Raw genomic sequence first — 17,291 nt, forward strand, 5'->3', positions numbered from 1 at the left:
CAGAGATGGTGTAGAGGACAACTTAATTAAAGATAAGGAGGTCAGGCAGCATCTAGATAAATGTTGAAATCAGTGCTAGTTATGGAGAGAAAGACGGTGAGCCAAGCCCTGAACTCTTCAGAGCATGCTGTGGTGAGTGAAAGACTGTGTGCAACTGTGTGCAAGGTTGGTGGGGCTAGTTGGTAGACTGACGGTGTGAACAGCACAGAGGAAGGGAAAGTTCCAGAATGGTCTGGATATTGCAGTGTGAGAGCAGGGAGAACTTGACCTCATCTTAGGCCAAGTGGTATGGGGGTGTGGGAGGAAATGGAAGACTTACCTGACAGTCTGAAGGGAAGCAGTGTCCTCCTCAGGAGATTGCCAGGTTTCAGGTAGAGTCAGAAGGGGAAGGGAACCTTTAGAGACATGGTGGAGGAGAGGGGATATGGTGAGCTTTATTTTATACTAGAGGCCCAGTGCATGAAATTCGTGCACTTTGAGGGGGGGTCCTTCAGCCCAGCCTGCGCCCTCTTGTAGTTCAGGAGCCCTCGGGGAATGTCCGACTGCCGGCTTAGGCTCGCTCCCGGGCCTAAGCCGGCAGTCGGACATCCTTAGTGCTGCTGCAGAGGTGGGAGAGGCTCCCGCCACTGCTGTTGCGCTCACCAGCCTTGAGCCTGGCTTCTGGCTGAGTGGCGCTCCCCCTGTGGGAGTGCACTGACCACCAGGGGGCAGCTCCTGCATTGAGCATCTGCCCCCTAGTGGTCAGTGTGCGTCATAGTGACTGGTCATTCTGCTGTTTGGTCGATTTGCATATTAGGCTTTTATTATATAGGACTAGCATCTTTCTAATACTGACTGACACTTAACCCTTTGCACTCGCTTGCTTTTTTTCTCGATTCCTTTATTCTAATGCTAACTGTGTCGAGTCACACTTGACATCCGAGTGCAAAAGGTTAAAGGACTTTGCATATTCTCATTTTATCATCACTACAATCACCACTGTTAGCCCCATTTTTCAGATGAGGAAATTGAGGTACAGGGTGTTTCAATAACTTACCCAAGGTCCTATAGCTTCTGGACTTTAACGTAGGGGTATGCTCCAAAGGTTTTGCCCTCAACCTTTGCTGTTGTCTTTGAGCTAGATGTGAAGAAATAATTGTCAATGAAGTTTTGCCGAACAAAGGTGTGGGACAAGGTAGATTTTGGTATGGAATATAGAAGATAATTTGTGAGATACAATGGGAAAATAATAGAATGTTCCCTGCGGTGGCTGGGGATGAATCTGCTGGGCTTCAGGGTGGTTGCTGGCGACCATGGCCTTTACCCTGTACTGCTGCTGCAGGTGGCCCTGCTCTGTGTCAACGCCGTTGTGGTGCTGCAGGAGGAGCGTTTCCTCAAGAACATTGGCTAGGGAACAGACCAGGGAATTGGTGGATTTAGAGAGGAGCCAGGAATTAAATCTCAGTTAATGAACCTTATTCTATCTCTTAAGAACCATAATGAAAGTGCGATTGATAATAGTAAACTCAATTGCAATTGTATTGCTTTTACTATTTGGGTGAAGATCAATGTGGGAAATGGAGACTCAGAAGAAGAGATGCCAGTGGAAGTTATTTGGTTTTAATTGGAAGATACATATCTTAGCTGGCTGTCCCTGGACTTGACAAAAATGTAAAAATGATAATAAAACCAGAGTCCCTATTTATCTGATTTTTATAAATGTTGCACTTATAGTCAGATCATCAGAGGTAGTAACTATCCAGGACTGTAATACATTTGATTGCTGACTGTTAATAAAAGTTTGTGCTATGGTAAAGATTGTTCAAAGGGTGTAGGACTGTCACTTCTATGTTTTTAGAGCTTCTTCTCTCACTTCTCAGGGATGATTTTCTTTAACTTTTGAAGTTCGTTGTGACTTAGTTATGATGCACAGAGAGTGATCATCCTCCTAGATAAAACTTAAAGGATTAAAAAAACTAATTACTACATATCCTATCTAATAAAAGAGAAACATGCAAATTGACCATACCTCCACTATGCCCACAAGCCTTGCCCACTAGCTAATCAGGAGCGAGTATGCAAATTAACCCAACCAAAATGGCGGCGGCCACGGAGCTGGAGCGAGCCGAAGGTTTGGGTTGCCCCCGGGGATCGAGGAAGCCAAGCTTCCCGCCCACCCTGGCCAGCTCTGGCCTCTGCTCAAGGCTACAAAGTTTCAATTATAGAAGATAAATAAATCCCAGATACCTGCTTCCAGCTGGCCCTGGCCTCTGCTTAAGAAGGCACTGGGGAAAAAAAAAAAGCAAAAAAGGAGTTGCTGGGAACTTAGGTCGCTGGGGGCCATGGCCAGCTTGCAAATAGCCCTCAGCCCCTCACCCAGGCTGGCCACATCCCAGGGTGAGGGTCCCCACTGTGGGGCTTAGCCAGCCTGCAAACAGCCATCAGCCCCTCACCCAGGCTGGCCAGGCACCCCAGCGGGGACCCCTACCCTGAAGGGGGTGTGGCCAGCCTGAAAATGGCCCTCAGCCCCTTACCCAGGCTGGCCTGGTACACCAGCAGGACCCCCACCCTGATCCGGGACACCCTTCAGAGCAAACCAGCTGGCCCCCACCCATGCACCAGGCCTCTATCTATACTAATAAAAGGGTAGTATGCTAATTAGACTGGGACACCTTCCAGGAGACCTTCTGGACATTCTTCTGGACAAAGCCATGGTGGTGGGGCCGAGGTAGAGGTGGTTAGAGGCCAAGAGAGGAGGGCAGTTGTGGGTGATCAGGCCAGGATGGGATGGCAGTTGTGGGTGATCAGGCTGGTGGGGGGCGGGGCCGTTGGGGGTAAGCAGATCAGCAGGGGGCCAGTTGGGGGCGAGCAAGCCATCAGTGGGGGTCAGTTGGAGGACAGTGGCGGGGGGCCCAGTTTGGAGTGAGCAGGCCAGCAAGGGGGCAGTTGGGGGCGAGCAGGCCAGTGGGGAGGGAAGTTGGGGGTGAGCACATGGGGGGGGCATTTAGGGGCGAGCAGGCTTGCGGCGGGGGGCAGTTGGGGGTGAGCAGGCTGGTAGGCAGAGTGGTTAGGGGCAATCAGGCAGGCAGGCAGGTGAGCTGTTAGGAGCCAGCAGTCCTGGATTGCGAGAGTGATGTCCGACAGCCGGTTTAGGCCTGATCCCTGTAAACCAGCAGTAGGACATCCTTCGAGGGGTCCCAAATTGGAGAGGGTGCAGGCCGGGCTGAGGAACCCCCCCCCCCATCCCTGTGCACGAATTTCGTGCACCGGGACACTAGTAAAGTGATAAACAGGTAATTGGGATGATTTTATTTTGAACTCTGGTTAAATATTTTGTCTATATTGTCTTGGCTATGAAAAATTCATAGTACTATTGAGGTGCAAAACAGTACAACTTTATGGACAATTCTAATTTTGTAAGTCAGATGGCAATTGTGTTTTTGTTTTAAAATATTTTCATGCATTTTTTAATTTAGTAGTTGGCCTGAATGATGAGACTAGATAGTATCTACATATTTTCATTGATAGAAAAATATAAACCCTTTTTACAATGGTGACTTATTTTTTAAAATCAGCATAAACATTAGCCTCTAAGAGCAATCCTAAACAATCACAGTTATAAACTATATTATGTAAGAAGACTTATCTATGTCAGAAGACTTTATTGTAAAGCATTTACCTGTCCCAAAAGTATCCGTGTTTCCATTTCTTGGAGTAATACATTAAGGAGTGTGAGTCTTAATTCTTATTTCCATCTGTCACTAGGGCAGTCAGCTGGATAAATTTTGTTTTGATGTCTTAGACTATTCTGTATTTTACTCATCCCATAATACAGTTTTATGTAGAAAGATGAAAACTATGTAAATGTTTTTTTCTGTAAATTATGGGTTATAATATTTAAAAGGGATAGAATTATATCTTTGTTTATAGCACAACATTTGTAAATAAAGTAAGATGTCTAAGTAAAAAAAAGGAACAGTTTATTGGCTGTTGGTGGTGAAGAAGAATGAGAAATTAAAGGAAATTTCTTAAATTCAGGAATGGCATTGGCTGGAGTGGCTCAATGGTTAGAGCATCAGCCCTGTGCACTGAAGGGTCCCGGGTTTGATTCCCGAGTTTGATTCCTGGTCAATGACATGTACCTGGATTGCAGTTTTGATACCCAGTCCTGGTCAAGGCACTCGTGGTAGGCAACCAATTGATGTATCTCTCACATCAATGTTTCTCTCACCTCTTTCTATTTCTCTCCCGCCCTCCTCCTTCCTTCCCTTTCACTCCCTCTAAAAAAAATAAGATAAAAATTAATGGGAAAAATATCTGAGGATTAACCCAGAAATAAATAAATAAATAAATAAATAAATAAATTAATTAATTAATTAATTAATTTAGGAATGGCCTCTAGCTTTATAAAGATATCTGCTGGTTGCTTCTCTGGGTAGTATGAACGTATTTCTCTGAGTTTTGTGATTATAATAAGGCAATCTGTTAGTGTCTGTGTCAAACATACTGAAAGTCATCACGTCAAAGGCAGTTTACAATCTGGGCTCTGTAGTTCAGGACTTGTCCTCCTCTCTTCCTTACTGTCCCCCACGAGTGGGGACATTACCATAAGCTCCTTCTTGGGGAAATCAGCAGTTCCCATCTTCAGTGCCACTCTATTTCCTCTTGTTTCTTACCTGTCTTCTTATCTTTCTGCTCTTTTTCATCTGGCTCTTCTGCACATCCCCAAGCGATGACTTATTTCTTTGTATTTCTGACTTGATTTCTACGTTTGATTTATTTCTGTTTATCTCTGAGGCCTTAGTGTAGCTCAGGTTTGAGTTAGAAGACCTGCACAGGAGTTCTGCTCACATCCCTGACTGGCTCTGTTACCTTGGGCAGGTCACATAGGCTCCTGAACCTGAGGTTTCTTTATCTTGATCAGACCTGTCCCATCTCTCTCACAGGGTTGTGGTGAGGGTCAAATAAAAGTGTCTTTTAAAGCATAAATGTGTAGCATTATTAATGTTCACAACCTCCCCAAATGGCCTTGTTCACTCCCTGCCTAGATGCCCTGCATAAGCTTTGGTCATGGTGCCTTTTTTTGTTACATGTTTGTTTATCTGTGTACCCTTGAGGGCCTTACATCTTATTCTCTTTAAATTTTCTAGCACTTGGCTTAGACCTAGTTGGTATGGATATAGCTTAATAATGTTTGAACAAGTGGGTAAAGACTGTCTGTCTAGCACAGCCAGTGTTGCTCAGTGGTTGAGTGTTGATCCATGAACCAGGAGGTTAACGGTTTGATTCCCAGTCAGGGCACAAGCCCTGGTTGTGGGCTCAATCTCCAGTAGGGGGTGTGCAGACAATTATTTTCTCTCATCATTGATGTTTCTATCTCTCTCTCCCTCTCCCTTCCTCTTTCTCTGAAGTCAATTAAAGCACATATATATTTTAAAAAGAATGTCTCTCTAAAGGAACATGCTCTTTATGGTCAGACTCTTTCTGAACAGAGTCTTCCTATGATGGCTCTATACTTCTTGAAGGTAGCCTTATTAAAAAGCAGTCTTTCAATACTTTCTTGTGTTCCCATTTGCAGGATGCCAAATTCCAGTGCCTATAGTTGCCTTCTCAAGATCTTTATACATATTCATCTGATGAGGGTTTTTTTTTTAAATAAGGCAAATCAATAAATCATTCTAGATTTTGAATTAGAGATATAAAATATTTTATATTTTTTGTTAATCATTTAACTAAATATGTTGAGTACCCTTTGGGTACCAAGCTCTATTCCTTGGACTGGGAATACAGTAGTGAACAAAACAAGTAATGCAGCTTCTAATCCAGTAGAGTGATGATCAATGAAGAAGTAAATGAATAAATAAGATAATTTAAACCAATCTTAAGTGCTGTAGGGGGAAACATGTGAAAAAGCCTCCTAGACTAATGAGGGGCTCTTGCACATGTAAATAAACTGAGTACATTACACATGTAATGCTCTTACTTTCACTGTGGATTGGGTTACTGTCAAGGGATCTGATTGTCGTGTTAGGTGAAGCTCAGCATCATCCATACCTCATGGAAGTGGCTGTTACTTGGGCTTTTGGCTTGATGAGAACATCTCAGTCTATATGAGGGTTCCTCAACCTTAATGAGAACCCTCTTTGTTCAGGTTGCTGATATTTGAGTGTCCTTGAGGGACCAGGGGAGGCCCTGAGAAGCTGGGGTAGCTGTTGACCATCCAGTAACCTTTCTGAACCATCTTGTTGCATCAGTGCACCCACATCGTCAATGCCAGGGAAATTGCTTGCATTCTGTGTCTGAGGCCTTTTGGTGGCGAGCAGTCAGGTATCCATCCATTGCAGAGTGTATGAAGAAGAAGATGGGGTGATAGGATGAAATGTGAAGAGTGAAATATGGGGACACTTTGTTAGTTTGTGTGATTCCAGTTCTGAAGGATGCAAAGGAATGAGCTTTATGAAGATCTAGGGGTGGGGGCAACATACTAGAGGCTCCCCAATTGGGGAACACATTTGGGAAATTTGAGGAATGAAAAAAAGTCAGTGGCTAGAGCAAGCATGTTAAACTCAAAGGCTAACATGGGCCAAATAAACAAGGTTTAAGTTTATATGGGCTACAAAAAAAAACAAAAACTTCAATTTTCATAGAAATGTATGTTTACTTTGATAAAGACATGCTGAATACAAAGGGCTGAAATAAATGAGTAATCATTAATATAAAATAATAGAACATTTTAATAAAAATTAATATTTTTTTCTTGAACATTAACTTACCAGACACTGAATAACTGCACAAATTAGTAAGTGTAACGCAAATCAACCTATTTTTCTTGTTCTCCGAAAGCGAAATATTTTCTGTTGTGCACACCAGACAAGTCAGTACAAGACTAAGGACGTGGCAGTCAGCTGCTAAAATATTCACTGCTAGTATTAGTGAAGAGAAATGGTGCGCCTGCGCGTAAGGGAAATGAATGCAACACGATTATAGTCATCAGTCATTAGTGAACGTTGTAGTTCATTATTAATAATTATGTACAACAGGATATTGTAAAAATTAACTTATGAAACTTTTATTAAAATGTTTCTTACATACTATTATATTCACTGGGCTGCAAAAATATTCTTTGCGGGCCGTGAGTTTGACATGCTTGTTTTAGCTGGTCTGTAAATACTGAGCCTGCACAGTTCTGATCTTCTTGACCCCAGTCTCCTGCAGGGGTCGGCCTGTGGGGGAGGTGCTATACCCATTCAGATGGATGGAAATACTATTTTGTTTTTGTTTTGTTTTGTCTTATAAGGAGTTAAAACTAGTTTTTTTCATTTCTGAAGAGTATTTTTGTGTGAATTCTGATAATTGTATAGATTATTATCATAAATGGAAACTTTTTCTTTTCAGATAATATGGATGCAAGTGAACTTAAGCAGTTTTTTGAGACCAACTATTCTCAGATATATTTCATCTTCTATGAAAATTTTATAACACTGGAAAATAGTTTGAAATTAAAAGGTAAGCATTTCTACAAAAATTTTTTTTATATACAATTTTTTTTAATGTTCAGGTTTTCTTGCATCTCAAACTCAGACTGCTGAAAGCTGCACTCATCCCCCTACCTCCCAAACCTGGCTCCCCTGACCCTATCCCTAACCCTCCAGGGTCCCACTGCTGTAATGACAGCTCATGAACTAGACTCAACATCCTGAACACATCTTTGACTTCTCACTCTTGTATCCCTTTTCCTTATACCCATGAAGTGCCTGTGGGACACCCAGGTATAGGTTTTTGCTGAGCAGTAAAAACACAGGGACTGGAGCTTGGGAAGGAGAGGTATGACCATGCAGTTGCAGAGAAAGAATGGCAGTCAGGGATTTGGGGTAATTTCTTCTTTTATTGGGCAAAGAGGAAAGATAAAGGAGTAGTGGGTGAGGGTGCCAGGAAAGTGTTTGGTCACGGATGCCCAGAGAAGAGATGCAAAAAGGTGAGTAGCAGCAGGACTAGAAAATGATAGCACAGCGAGGAGGCTGTCACTGACTAGTGACAGAAAAGTTCTAGCAGAATCCGAACAGAGAAATGGAGTAGCTGGGTAGTGAGACCATGAAGGCTACATGTGAGAATACCGCTTTTGATGAAGACAGAGAATTGTATCTCAAGGAGTAGCTTGGTCATGGGAAGGTTTTAAAGGATGTCTTTGCTTGTTTGCAGGCTGAGGAAAGGGAGATAACGGGTGGTGCAAGGTAATGGGGAAGTGGGTTGAGACGGGCAAGTATAAAGAGGACATGGAGAGGAGTGTATAGATGCTCTGATTGCTTCTGTAAAACCAGAGGCAAATGTCAAGCATGGAGGGGAATTTGGGGCGAGGCACTGTGGTGGTCCCTGACATATAGCAGATGGCTCAGAGTCTTACAGAATGCTCCAGGCTCTAGTAGGTCATCAGACATGGGCATGTGCCCAGATGCCAAGTACTTGTTTTTGTTTTTCAATGAGTTGCTCTGTTTTTCCCCCATGTTATTTATAAACTGATATAAATCTTGAACTTAACCCTTTGCACTCGCTTGCTTTTTTCTCAATTCCTTTATTCTAATGCTAACCGTGTTGAGTCACATTCGACATCCGAGTGCAAAAGGTTAAAATTATTATTTTTTCCAAATCGGTAGATATTTCAAATATGAAGTAATCTAGTTTTCTAGCTTTGCTCCACTTCACTTTCTTTTCATAGGTGTGTGGAGGAGAATAGTATAATATTATGTGCAATCAAAATAGCAAAGGAAAAAATTAAAACTTCATATCTTAAAAATAAATACCCTACAACCTAATTACCCCATTCTAAAGGGTCCTTCTTCCTTCCCTACTCCCCCTTTTGCTTTCTCTATCTTTTTAGAGAAGTATAGCTGTTCAAGAATGTATCAGTTAGTTTGGGCTGCATAGCAAACCATCCCTAAATCGAGTGCCATAAAACAACAGCTAGTCATTTACCTACGATTTTCTGGGTTTGTTGGACAGTTCTTCTGGTTTAGGCTAGCTCATGCCTCTGATATCAGCTTATGGTTGGCGAGCTATTGACCATGTTGCCTTAGTTCTCCTGCACGTGACCCCTCTTCTCCAGCTAGCAGGCTGTCTTGGGCTTCTTTAGATGGTGGTCTTAGGGTCCCAAGCTCAGGAAGTGTTTTCAAGTTTGTGCTTGCCTCACATTTGCTAATATCTATCTGGCATTGGCTAGAGCAAGTCACATGAAGAAATAGACATTTTTTTATGGAAAGGGAAAAACTCTCTCCATTTTTACAGTCTACTGCAAAGAATCATAATGAAGAACCAATAAAAACAGGGTGAGATTTTGAAGTTTCTTGCTTTTAGTACAATCTGTGTTTTTTATTGGAGTGCAGGCAAAAAGTTGTACCAAAACAAAAGAATCCAGGCAAGTGTTTACTAGGAATAATGAACTCATCTTGTGATAACTTCAGCCTTCCAGTTATTCAGGCCAGATCCTGAGTTATTGACTCTATCTTCAAAATACAACCAGGATCATTGGCCTCTTCTCAGTGCCTATGCTGGTAATGCCGAAGCTCCCGTTGTCCTCACCTGGATTAGTGTGCTGTTCCCTCCTGCTTTAACCCCTATCAAAGTCTCTTCAAAAGAGCTGCTGGAGTGATGTTTTAAAAATGTGAACCCAATCATGACTCTCAGCTATCCAGACTCTCAAATGGCTTCACATTCCTGAAGTTATTACAGTGGCTTCAGACCCTACATGCCTTCCTTTACCCCATCCCCACTCTAGCCTCACCTGCTACAACTCTCCCCTTTTCTTTCAGACACAAGGGCCTTCTTCCAGTAGCCTTTCTTCCTCTCCATTCCAAACCGGCTCAGCCATAGGACCTTGCATTGTCCAATCCCTCTATCTGGAAAACATTTCCCTTCAATTTTTTACCCTCAAATGTTCATGTGGCTCGCTCCGTACCTCTTTCATAGCTTTACTCAGATGCACCTTATCAGCAAGGTGTTCCCTGACTTCACTAGTCAAAATTGCATCCCACCTTTTTTGGCATTCCCCATCTGCCTTTCTTATTGGTTGTCTTACTAATTCATAAGCTTCCTTAGGGGTGTTCTTTTTTGTTCACTTCTGTATCCTCAGTTCCTGGAATAATCCCTGACATAGAGACATCCTTTTTTTTTTCTTTATTGATTAAGGTATCACATATTTGTCCTCATCCCCCCATTCGCAGCCCACACCCATCCCCACACATGCCCCCACCCCCCTGTTGTCGTTAACCGCTTGTTAGGCTCATATGCTTGCACACAAGTCCTTTGGTTGATCTCTCCCCTTTACCCCCACCCTCCCCTACCCTCTCTCTGAGGCCCGACAGTCTGATCCATGCCTCCTTGTTTTTGGATCTGTTCTTGTTCATCAGTCTATGTTGTTCATTATTTCCCCTAGATGAGTGAGATCATGTGCTATTAGAAATACACTTATAAGAACCGAAAATGAGACAAGCAATAATGGTTATGCTGACAGGCAAATGAATCAGTCTGTAGTGAGTTTCTTTCTGGGCCAACAGTTCTTTTGAGATCCAATTTCAATGTCAAACAGTTCCTTATGTGTACATGTCAGCCATGACATTTCAGTTCTGGATGGTGGACAAATGGTGGTAATGCAGGTCTGACCCTCTCTGGTTTGGTCCTGGGCAACCTGTAGTGACGCACAGCTATTAACTGCTAGTATGGCAAGGCGACGTCAGCATCTTCCATCTCTGGACTGCTTCTCTTCTGTCTTCATGGCTGGAGTAGTCCTGTCAATTCCTCTCTGTTGCTGGAATCCACATGGTCTTGGAGTTGTTTTCTGAAAATATACAAACATATTAGAGACATTCTTTGGTATTTATTCAATGAGTGAATGATATTACTTTATAGAGCTGTGGGGCCCTAGCTGGTTTTGCTCAGTGGATAGAGCGTCGGCCTGCAGACTGAAAGGTCCCGGGTTCGATTCTGGTCAAGGGCACGTACCTCGGTTGCAGGCTCCTCCCTGGCCCGGGCCCTGGTCGGGGTCATGCAGGAGGCAACCAGTCAATGTGTTTCTCTCACATCGATATTTCTCTCTGTCTTTCACTCTCTCTAAAAATCAATGGAAAAATATCCTCGGGTGAGGATTAAAAAAAAAAAAAACATAGAACTCTAGGGTTTCAGTTAGAAATCAAGGGTCCACAATGTACAGCTGCTGCTTGTTTTTATAAATCAAGATTTATTGGACACAGCCATACCCATTCATTTATGTATTGTCTTCAGCTGCTTTTGCATTATAACAGCAGAGTGAGTGGTTGTAAGAGAGACCTGAAAAGCCTAAACTATTTATTATTTGGACCTTTACAGAAAAAGTTAGATGATGTATGCTAAGCACTTAGCACAGTGCTTGGTACATAGGTTGGACAATAAATGCTAACTACTGCTGTAGGAGTTATGGTTTTTATTACTGTTATTATAAAAAAGACAGTGTGCAGTTGCTTAAAGAGATATATGACTTTTTATAGTTATTACTGCTCTATGCCTGTTTATATCACAAAATTAGAAGTCTTTCTTTGTTTTTTTTGTACTGTGCATTCTATCATAATTTGACCTCATAAGTAACTGACTGAGAAATGAATAAATTACCTGTCAAGGGTTGAAAACATGGAAGCTGTGTTTAAAGAACTGCTTTGCTAGAAGTGGACCCAGGCCGTCTGGCTTGGTGGCCCATCTGCATTCCTAACACGGGCACTACCTCCCGGTATTATTTGAATAAGTAAATGTATGTTGACGCTTAAATGTTTTAAGATACCTTTTAACATGTTTTTAATATCCTAAAATTTACACATTGTCATGATAACTAATTTTTTAATATATTTCAGGGAATAATAAGTCACAAAGGGAGGAGCTGGACTCTATTCTCTTTCTTTTTGAAGTAAGTGTTTGTTAATTCATTTAGCTTTTAAGATTCTTGTAGAAAATATGTTATTTTATATCTTCAGTTTCACTTGAAGACAAAATTGTTAGACATGTATCCCCTCCCTCCCTCCTTCCTTCTCTCCCTCCCCACCCTTCCTTCCTCCCTCCCTTCCTTCCACTTTTACAAACAATGCTGCGAAGAATGTTCTTGTGATTTTTTTTTCTTTTTGCAAACATGTGGGAGGATTTTTCTGTGTGGGTACCTAGACATGAAATTATTAGATGTAAATGTATGCACATTTTAAATAGTGATATTGCCAAATTGCTTTTTAAAAATGTCATATAAACTTATATGTAAACTTATATGTAAGTCTTATGTAAATTTTCTAACCAACACTGGAGATGATTTGTCTTTTTCATATATGCAAATTGACATGTAAAAACACACTGTTTTTAACATATGTTTTTCTGACTACTAGTGAGGTAGCAATCTTTGTATGTGTCTCTGTGCCCATGTGTGTCCATCATATATTCTCTTCAAAGTTGAAGCAGCATTTAGGTTTGATTTTTGATCTCACATGTTTTTTTGTCCAAATGTATTAGACAAGCAGCCAGATTATTGATACCTTGAGAACTATACCAAATTATAGGTTCTGCAAGTTAATTGTTGATTATCTAGAAGTTATTCAGGATTTGAAGATACTTGTGCTTAGGTTAGTGGGTGTTTGCTGCAGAGCTGGCTGGAGAGGGAGGCCAGTGGAGGAAGGCTCTCCATGGACTCTCTAGGTTTGTGGAATAAAACAGATATGGAAATCTCCAGCCCGGGACTTAGCTCATGGCTGTTGTTCAAAAACTGTGGTTCCCCTTTCTCTCCTTTGAGGGCTGTACTCATTCCTCAGAGTAACAGACATTCATTCACCTCATATTTGGTGGTTATTGCGTTTCCTGTGGCAACCCTTCTGTGAATGAAACCTGTGCAGTTGTAAGATGTGCAAGGCAGTTCATCAGGGGTGGCAGCTCCAACTTTATTTTAAAGTTGCTCCGTTTATATTATTTCTTCTACAGCTTAAAATATGTACCTACTGACCACCATTTGTTTAATTAATATAAATTATTTTATTTATGTAATAGCTGATGCATTTACTAAAGAATTTATAACATGCACATTTGAAACATAATGATCAAGCCCATACTTTTGAGCCCTCTCCTCCCCCAGTTTACGAACTAGAAACTACATAGATGCTTTTCCTTGATCCCATCCTTTCTCTCCCCTAAAGGCAACCACTCCCATGCATTTTTTCATTCCCTTTCTTTTTAAAGAATGATTTTACCGCAAGAATTTGTATCTCTATACAATGCATCATGTAGTTTTGTTTGATTTTGAGGGTGATAAAATGGTCTCATATGGTATACAATCATCTTTGGTTTGCCTTTTACATTCAACATTATTTCTAAGGTATTAGAAAGAAGGCATGCCCCCAAACCAGGGGTCCTGGCGGAACACAAAGGATACTCGGGAGCCAGACAGCAAGGCAAATATCCTTACTCCTGCAGGAGCGTGTGCAACCAACACAGGGTTTGGTAGACATGCACACTGAGTGGGCAGTCCCCTCGGGGGGTTTTATCCCTGACTCACACCATCTGTCTCTCACTCTTTATTGGTTAGAGTTTAGTCTCATATTCTTGTGCAATTGGCTAATATAAAGGAAAACGGGAGGGGTTGATCTTTGCTGTTTCAAAATGGCAGCTGCCTAAACTCTCTTCTTTGACAGAAAATTTATTCTCACAAAGATTTATCCATGTTTCTGAATTTAGTTCTAGTTCATTCATTCCATTCCCACTGGATTAAGTGAATATATAGGATTATTTAGTTCCAACATTTTGTCTATAGATTTTTTGTTTTGTTTTCTTGGTAGATAGAATGTCAGTGAATAATGGCCAGCTTGCTGGTTAGTTTGTCTTGATGCACTGGCTCTCTAGTACATTGGTAAATAGACATGATAAAGGTGGTCATTCTGTTTCTGATTTAAAGAGAGTTTCATTAACATTTCATCATTAAGAATAATGTTTTCTGTAAATTTTTGGTTGGGTACTTTGTCAGGTTAAGGACGTTTGTTTCTATTCCTAGTTTGGTAAGATTTATAAAAAATCATAGATGGGTTTTGAAGTTTTTGAATTTTTTTTTCTGCATTGTTGTGATAACATATGATGATTCTTCATAAATATTAATGTGATGAATATAGTTCAGAATTTTGGGGAGGCTAATATTGTATTTCTATTTTTAGATCTATGTTCACAACTGAGGTGGGCTTAAACTTTCCCTTCCTCATGTTGTTTATGAATGATCCTGTGGTAAAGGTTATAGAACCTGTTGTGAAGCATTTCTTGTTTTTAAATCCTCACCCGAGGATATTTTTTCCATTGATTTTTAGAGAGAGAGAGTGGGAGGGAGGGAGGGGAGATTGAGAGGGAGAGAGAGAGAGAGAGAGAGAGAAAGATCACTCAGACAGACACATTGATTGGTTGCCTCCCACACATGCCCCAATCAGGGCGGGGATCAACCTGAAACCTAGGTGCATACCCTTGACTAGGAATTGAACCTATGACCTTTGATGCATGGGGGTTGGGGAGCTCCCCCCCGCACCAGAATGCTCTAACCACTGAGCACTGGCCAGGGCCATTTCTTCTTTTTTTTTGTTCTGTAAAATAGTTTGTATAAAATTGGAATGGTCTGTTTCTGGAGTGTTTTTAGTCTTTTCTATAAAAGCCATGTGAAACTAGTGCACTTTTTTTGTTGTTTTAATGGAAATATTTTAACCAATATTAATTTCTTTAATAGTTTTAGGATTATTTTAGTATTCTAGTTTTTTATTTTTTCTTGATTCAGGTTTGATAAATTATATATTTTTCTAAGAATTTGTTCTTATCGTCAAAGTTTTCAGTTATTTGCTATGACCCTTTTTTAGGGGTCATAATCTCTTCAGTTTTATCTACTCTAGATTAATCTTCAATGTCTTCAAACAGTTGTTATTGATAGTAGACACATTATTATTAGTAGTAGTAGTACTAGTGGCAGTAGTAGTAAAAGTACACTGAGTGGCCAGATTATTATGATCTCTGAACGCATAATAATCTGGCCACTCAGAGTGTGTGTGTGTGTGTGTGTGTGTGTGTGTGTGTGTGTGTGTGTGTGTGTGTGTTAGAGGCCCGGTGCATGAATTTGTGCATGGGTGGGGTCCGGCCAGCCTGGCCAGGGGGAGGGGACATGGGTGGTTGGCCTGCCTGCTGGTCGAACTTCTGGTCGAGGGGACAATTTGCATATTAGCCTTTTATTATGTAGGATATACACTGAGTGGCCAGATTATTATGCGTTCAGAGATCATAATAATCTGGCCACTCAGTGTATTTGTGTTACAGTTGACAGGTGTAATTTTATTATATCGTCTAGTTGATATTGTAACAGTTTTAAACTCTGCTCTCAGTTCAGTTGTTCCTGTAAATGCCTTTTCTCTCTGGCTTCTCTTACAATCTTTTTCTTAATCTTTGGTGTTCTGTAGTTTTACCACAAAATATCTAGATGAAGATTTCTTATTTTGCTTGGTACATATGTGCTTCCTGTATTTCTGAATTTAAACCTTTTGTAATTTCTGTAAAATTCTCAGCTACTGTATTCTCAAGTATTGACTCTTTTCTATTCTTTCTGGCCATATTTCCTAGGATTCTTATTTAAACTTCTTGATCTGTCTTCCATGTTTCTTAAGCTTGCTTTTATCTTCTCTTACCTCTATTTCCTGGTCTTGAATTCTGGGTAATTTCTTCAGTTCTCTCGTCCAGTGCACTAACTCTCTTCATTTGGGTCTAATCTGCTGCTTAACCATTCTATTGAGTTTTAAATTTTAGTGATTCTTTCTCCTGTTTTAACTTCTTTTGGTTTGGAATTCATATGTGGCTGGTTGCTTTTGATAGTCTCTTGTTCACTTTCAGAAATCTTTTATTTTCTTAAACATTTAACGTGCAAAATTTTGCAGTCTGTATCTAATCATTCTAATACCTGAAATTGTCTAAATTTGTTGCTTATTTCTGCTGTCTCTCACAGTGGCTTCTTTCTCTGAATGTTTTGTGATGTGATTTTGAGGTCAGATTTAATCAAATATAGATGTAATCTGTTTTAATACTTTTTTTTCCCCTGGAGGGTTTGTCTTTGCTTTTGCCAGAAGTCTGGGAGTGCTCTTGATTGGGATCACTGTTGCTCCATTTGAGGGTCCTGGTTTATTAATGGAGTCTCAGGTTCAGCTTCTCAAACTTCCCATGTGGTGGGAACTGGGATCTGGAGGGCACAGACATCTGTGGATACTACTGTGGAATTTTATTAGTTCCGGCACCCTGCACTGGTTTTCTTGAGCTTGTTGCTTACAGATCAGGTTTTGGTTCACTTTCCTTCTGCCACCTTTCTTCTTCCCTTCTACTTTCTCTCCTACTATTTTTTAAGTTAGTTTCCTTATGTCCTTCACAATCTAGAAATGTTTAGAGAATTGCACTTGCTGTCAGCAATCTCAGGTCTAGTTGTTCTCCAACAGGACAGCACATCAGAGACCCTTGTCCTATACCTCCCACAGAGGAAGTTTCAGTACCTTTTCCTCATGTCCAGAAATTCTAGATTAGGGAGGGTGTTATTACAGAGGCATTACCAGCTACAGGGGATTAGTTGCCTATATAATAGAACAAACATATTATCAAAGCTCATAAAATTCTCATTTTGCCTAGTAAATGGGAGTGAACAATGAACCTGCATTATTTTTGTTTATCCTCATATTCTCTGTCTCTGGTTTTAGAATGTAATTTTGAATAGTTAATGCTGAAAATTAAGTAACTTCATTGCTACTTTCTATAAGTTAGTGCTGTGTAAAGAGATGGTTTATGAGGATTTGGAGGTAAATACTTTATCAAGGTGTGCACAATTGGGAAAATCTTTCTGTTAAATTACAGAAGGGATACTGTATAAAGATACTTATAAAAGTAAGAAATGGATTGGAAGAAAGCATAAAGTTAAGAAGGCATTGCCAATGTAAGAAACATTCAAACTTGTAGAGAATGTGAGTTTATTTGAGCCAAACTGACAACAATTGCTGGGAAGTAAAACCTCAGTGGATTGAGATAATGCTCCAGAGAATGGCAGTTATGCATCTTATTTTATACATTACAATCAAAAGAGAAGACTTAAGTGGGCTACATGAAATCCGTTGGTGAGAGATTAGGGAGGCAGGAGAAGGAAAAGGAGTGGGGGGAATGCCTGGGGTTGGATAAAAAATGAAATGATAGACACATACTTCTTTTACATAGATGAATACAGGATAGTTAACAGTCAACAATTAACACAATAACAATAACAATGAGGCGACTTGGTG

At 40.7% G+C, this 17,291-nt stretch overlaps 1 protein-coding gene and 1 pseudogene across 5 annotated transcripts in view; both read left to right on the forward strand.

Annotated features, from left to right (window-relative positions):
- The window catches only part of RALGAPA2 (Ral GTPase activating protein catalytic subunit alpha 2), a 294,639-nt gene that overhangs the window by 18,435 nt on the left and 258,913 nt on the right, over window positions 1-17,291 (forward strand). For all 4 annotated transcript variants that reach the window (XM_079784888.1, XM_079784887.1, XM_079784885.1 and 1 more), the window contains exons 2-3: window positions 7,375-7,485; window positions 11,850-11,902. In XM_079784888.1, the coding sequence (XP_079641014.1) occupies window positions 7,375-7,485; window positions 11,850-11,902 (164 nt within the window). The remainder of the gene's footprint in view (window positions 1-7,374; window positions 7,486-11,849; window positions 11,903-17,291) is intronic.
- Window positions 1,293-1,541, forward strand: LOC307107574 (immediate early response 3-interacting protein 1-like; annotated as a pseudogene). The gene has a single exon. The product of its transcript is annotated as an immediate early response 3-interacting protein 1-like (transcript).

The sequence above is a fragment of the Cnephaeus nilssonii genome (assembly GCF_951640355.1).
Source record: "Cnephaeus nilssonii genome assembly, chromosome: 11".
Lineage (NCBI taxonomy): Eukaryota > Metazoa > Chordata > Mammalia > Chiroptera > Vespertilionidae > Cnephaeus > Cnephaeus nilssonii.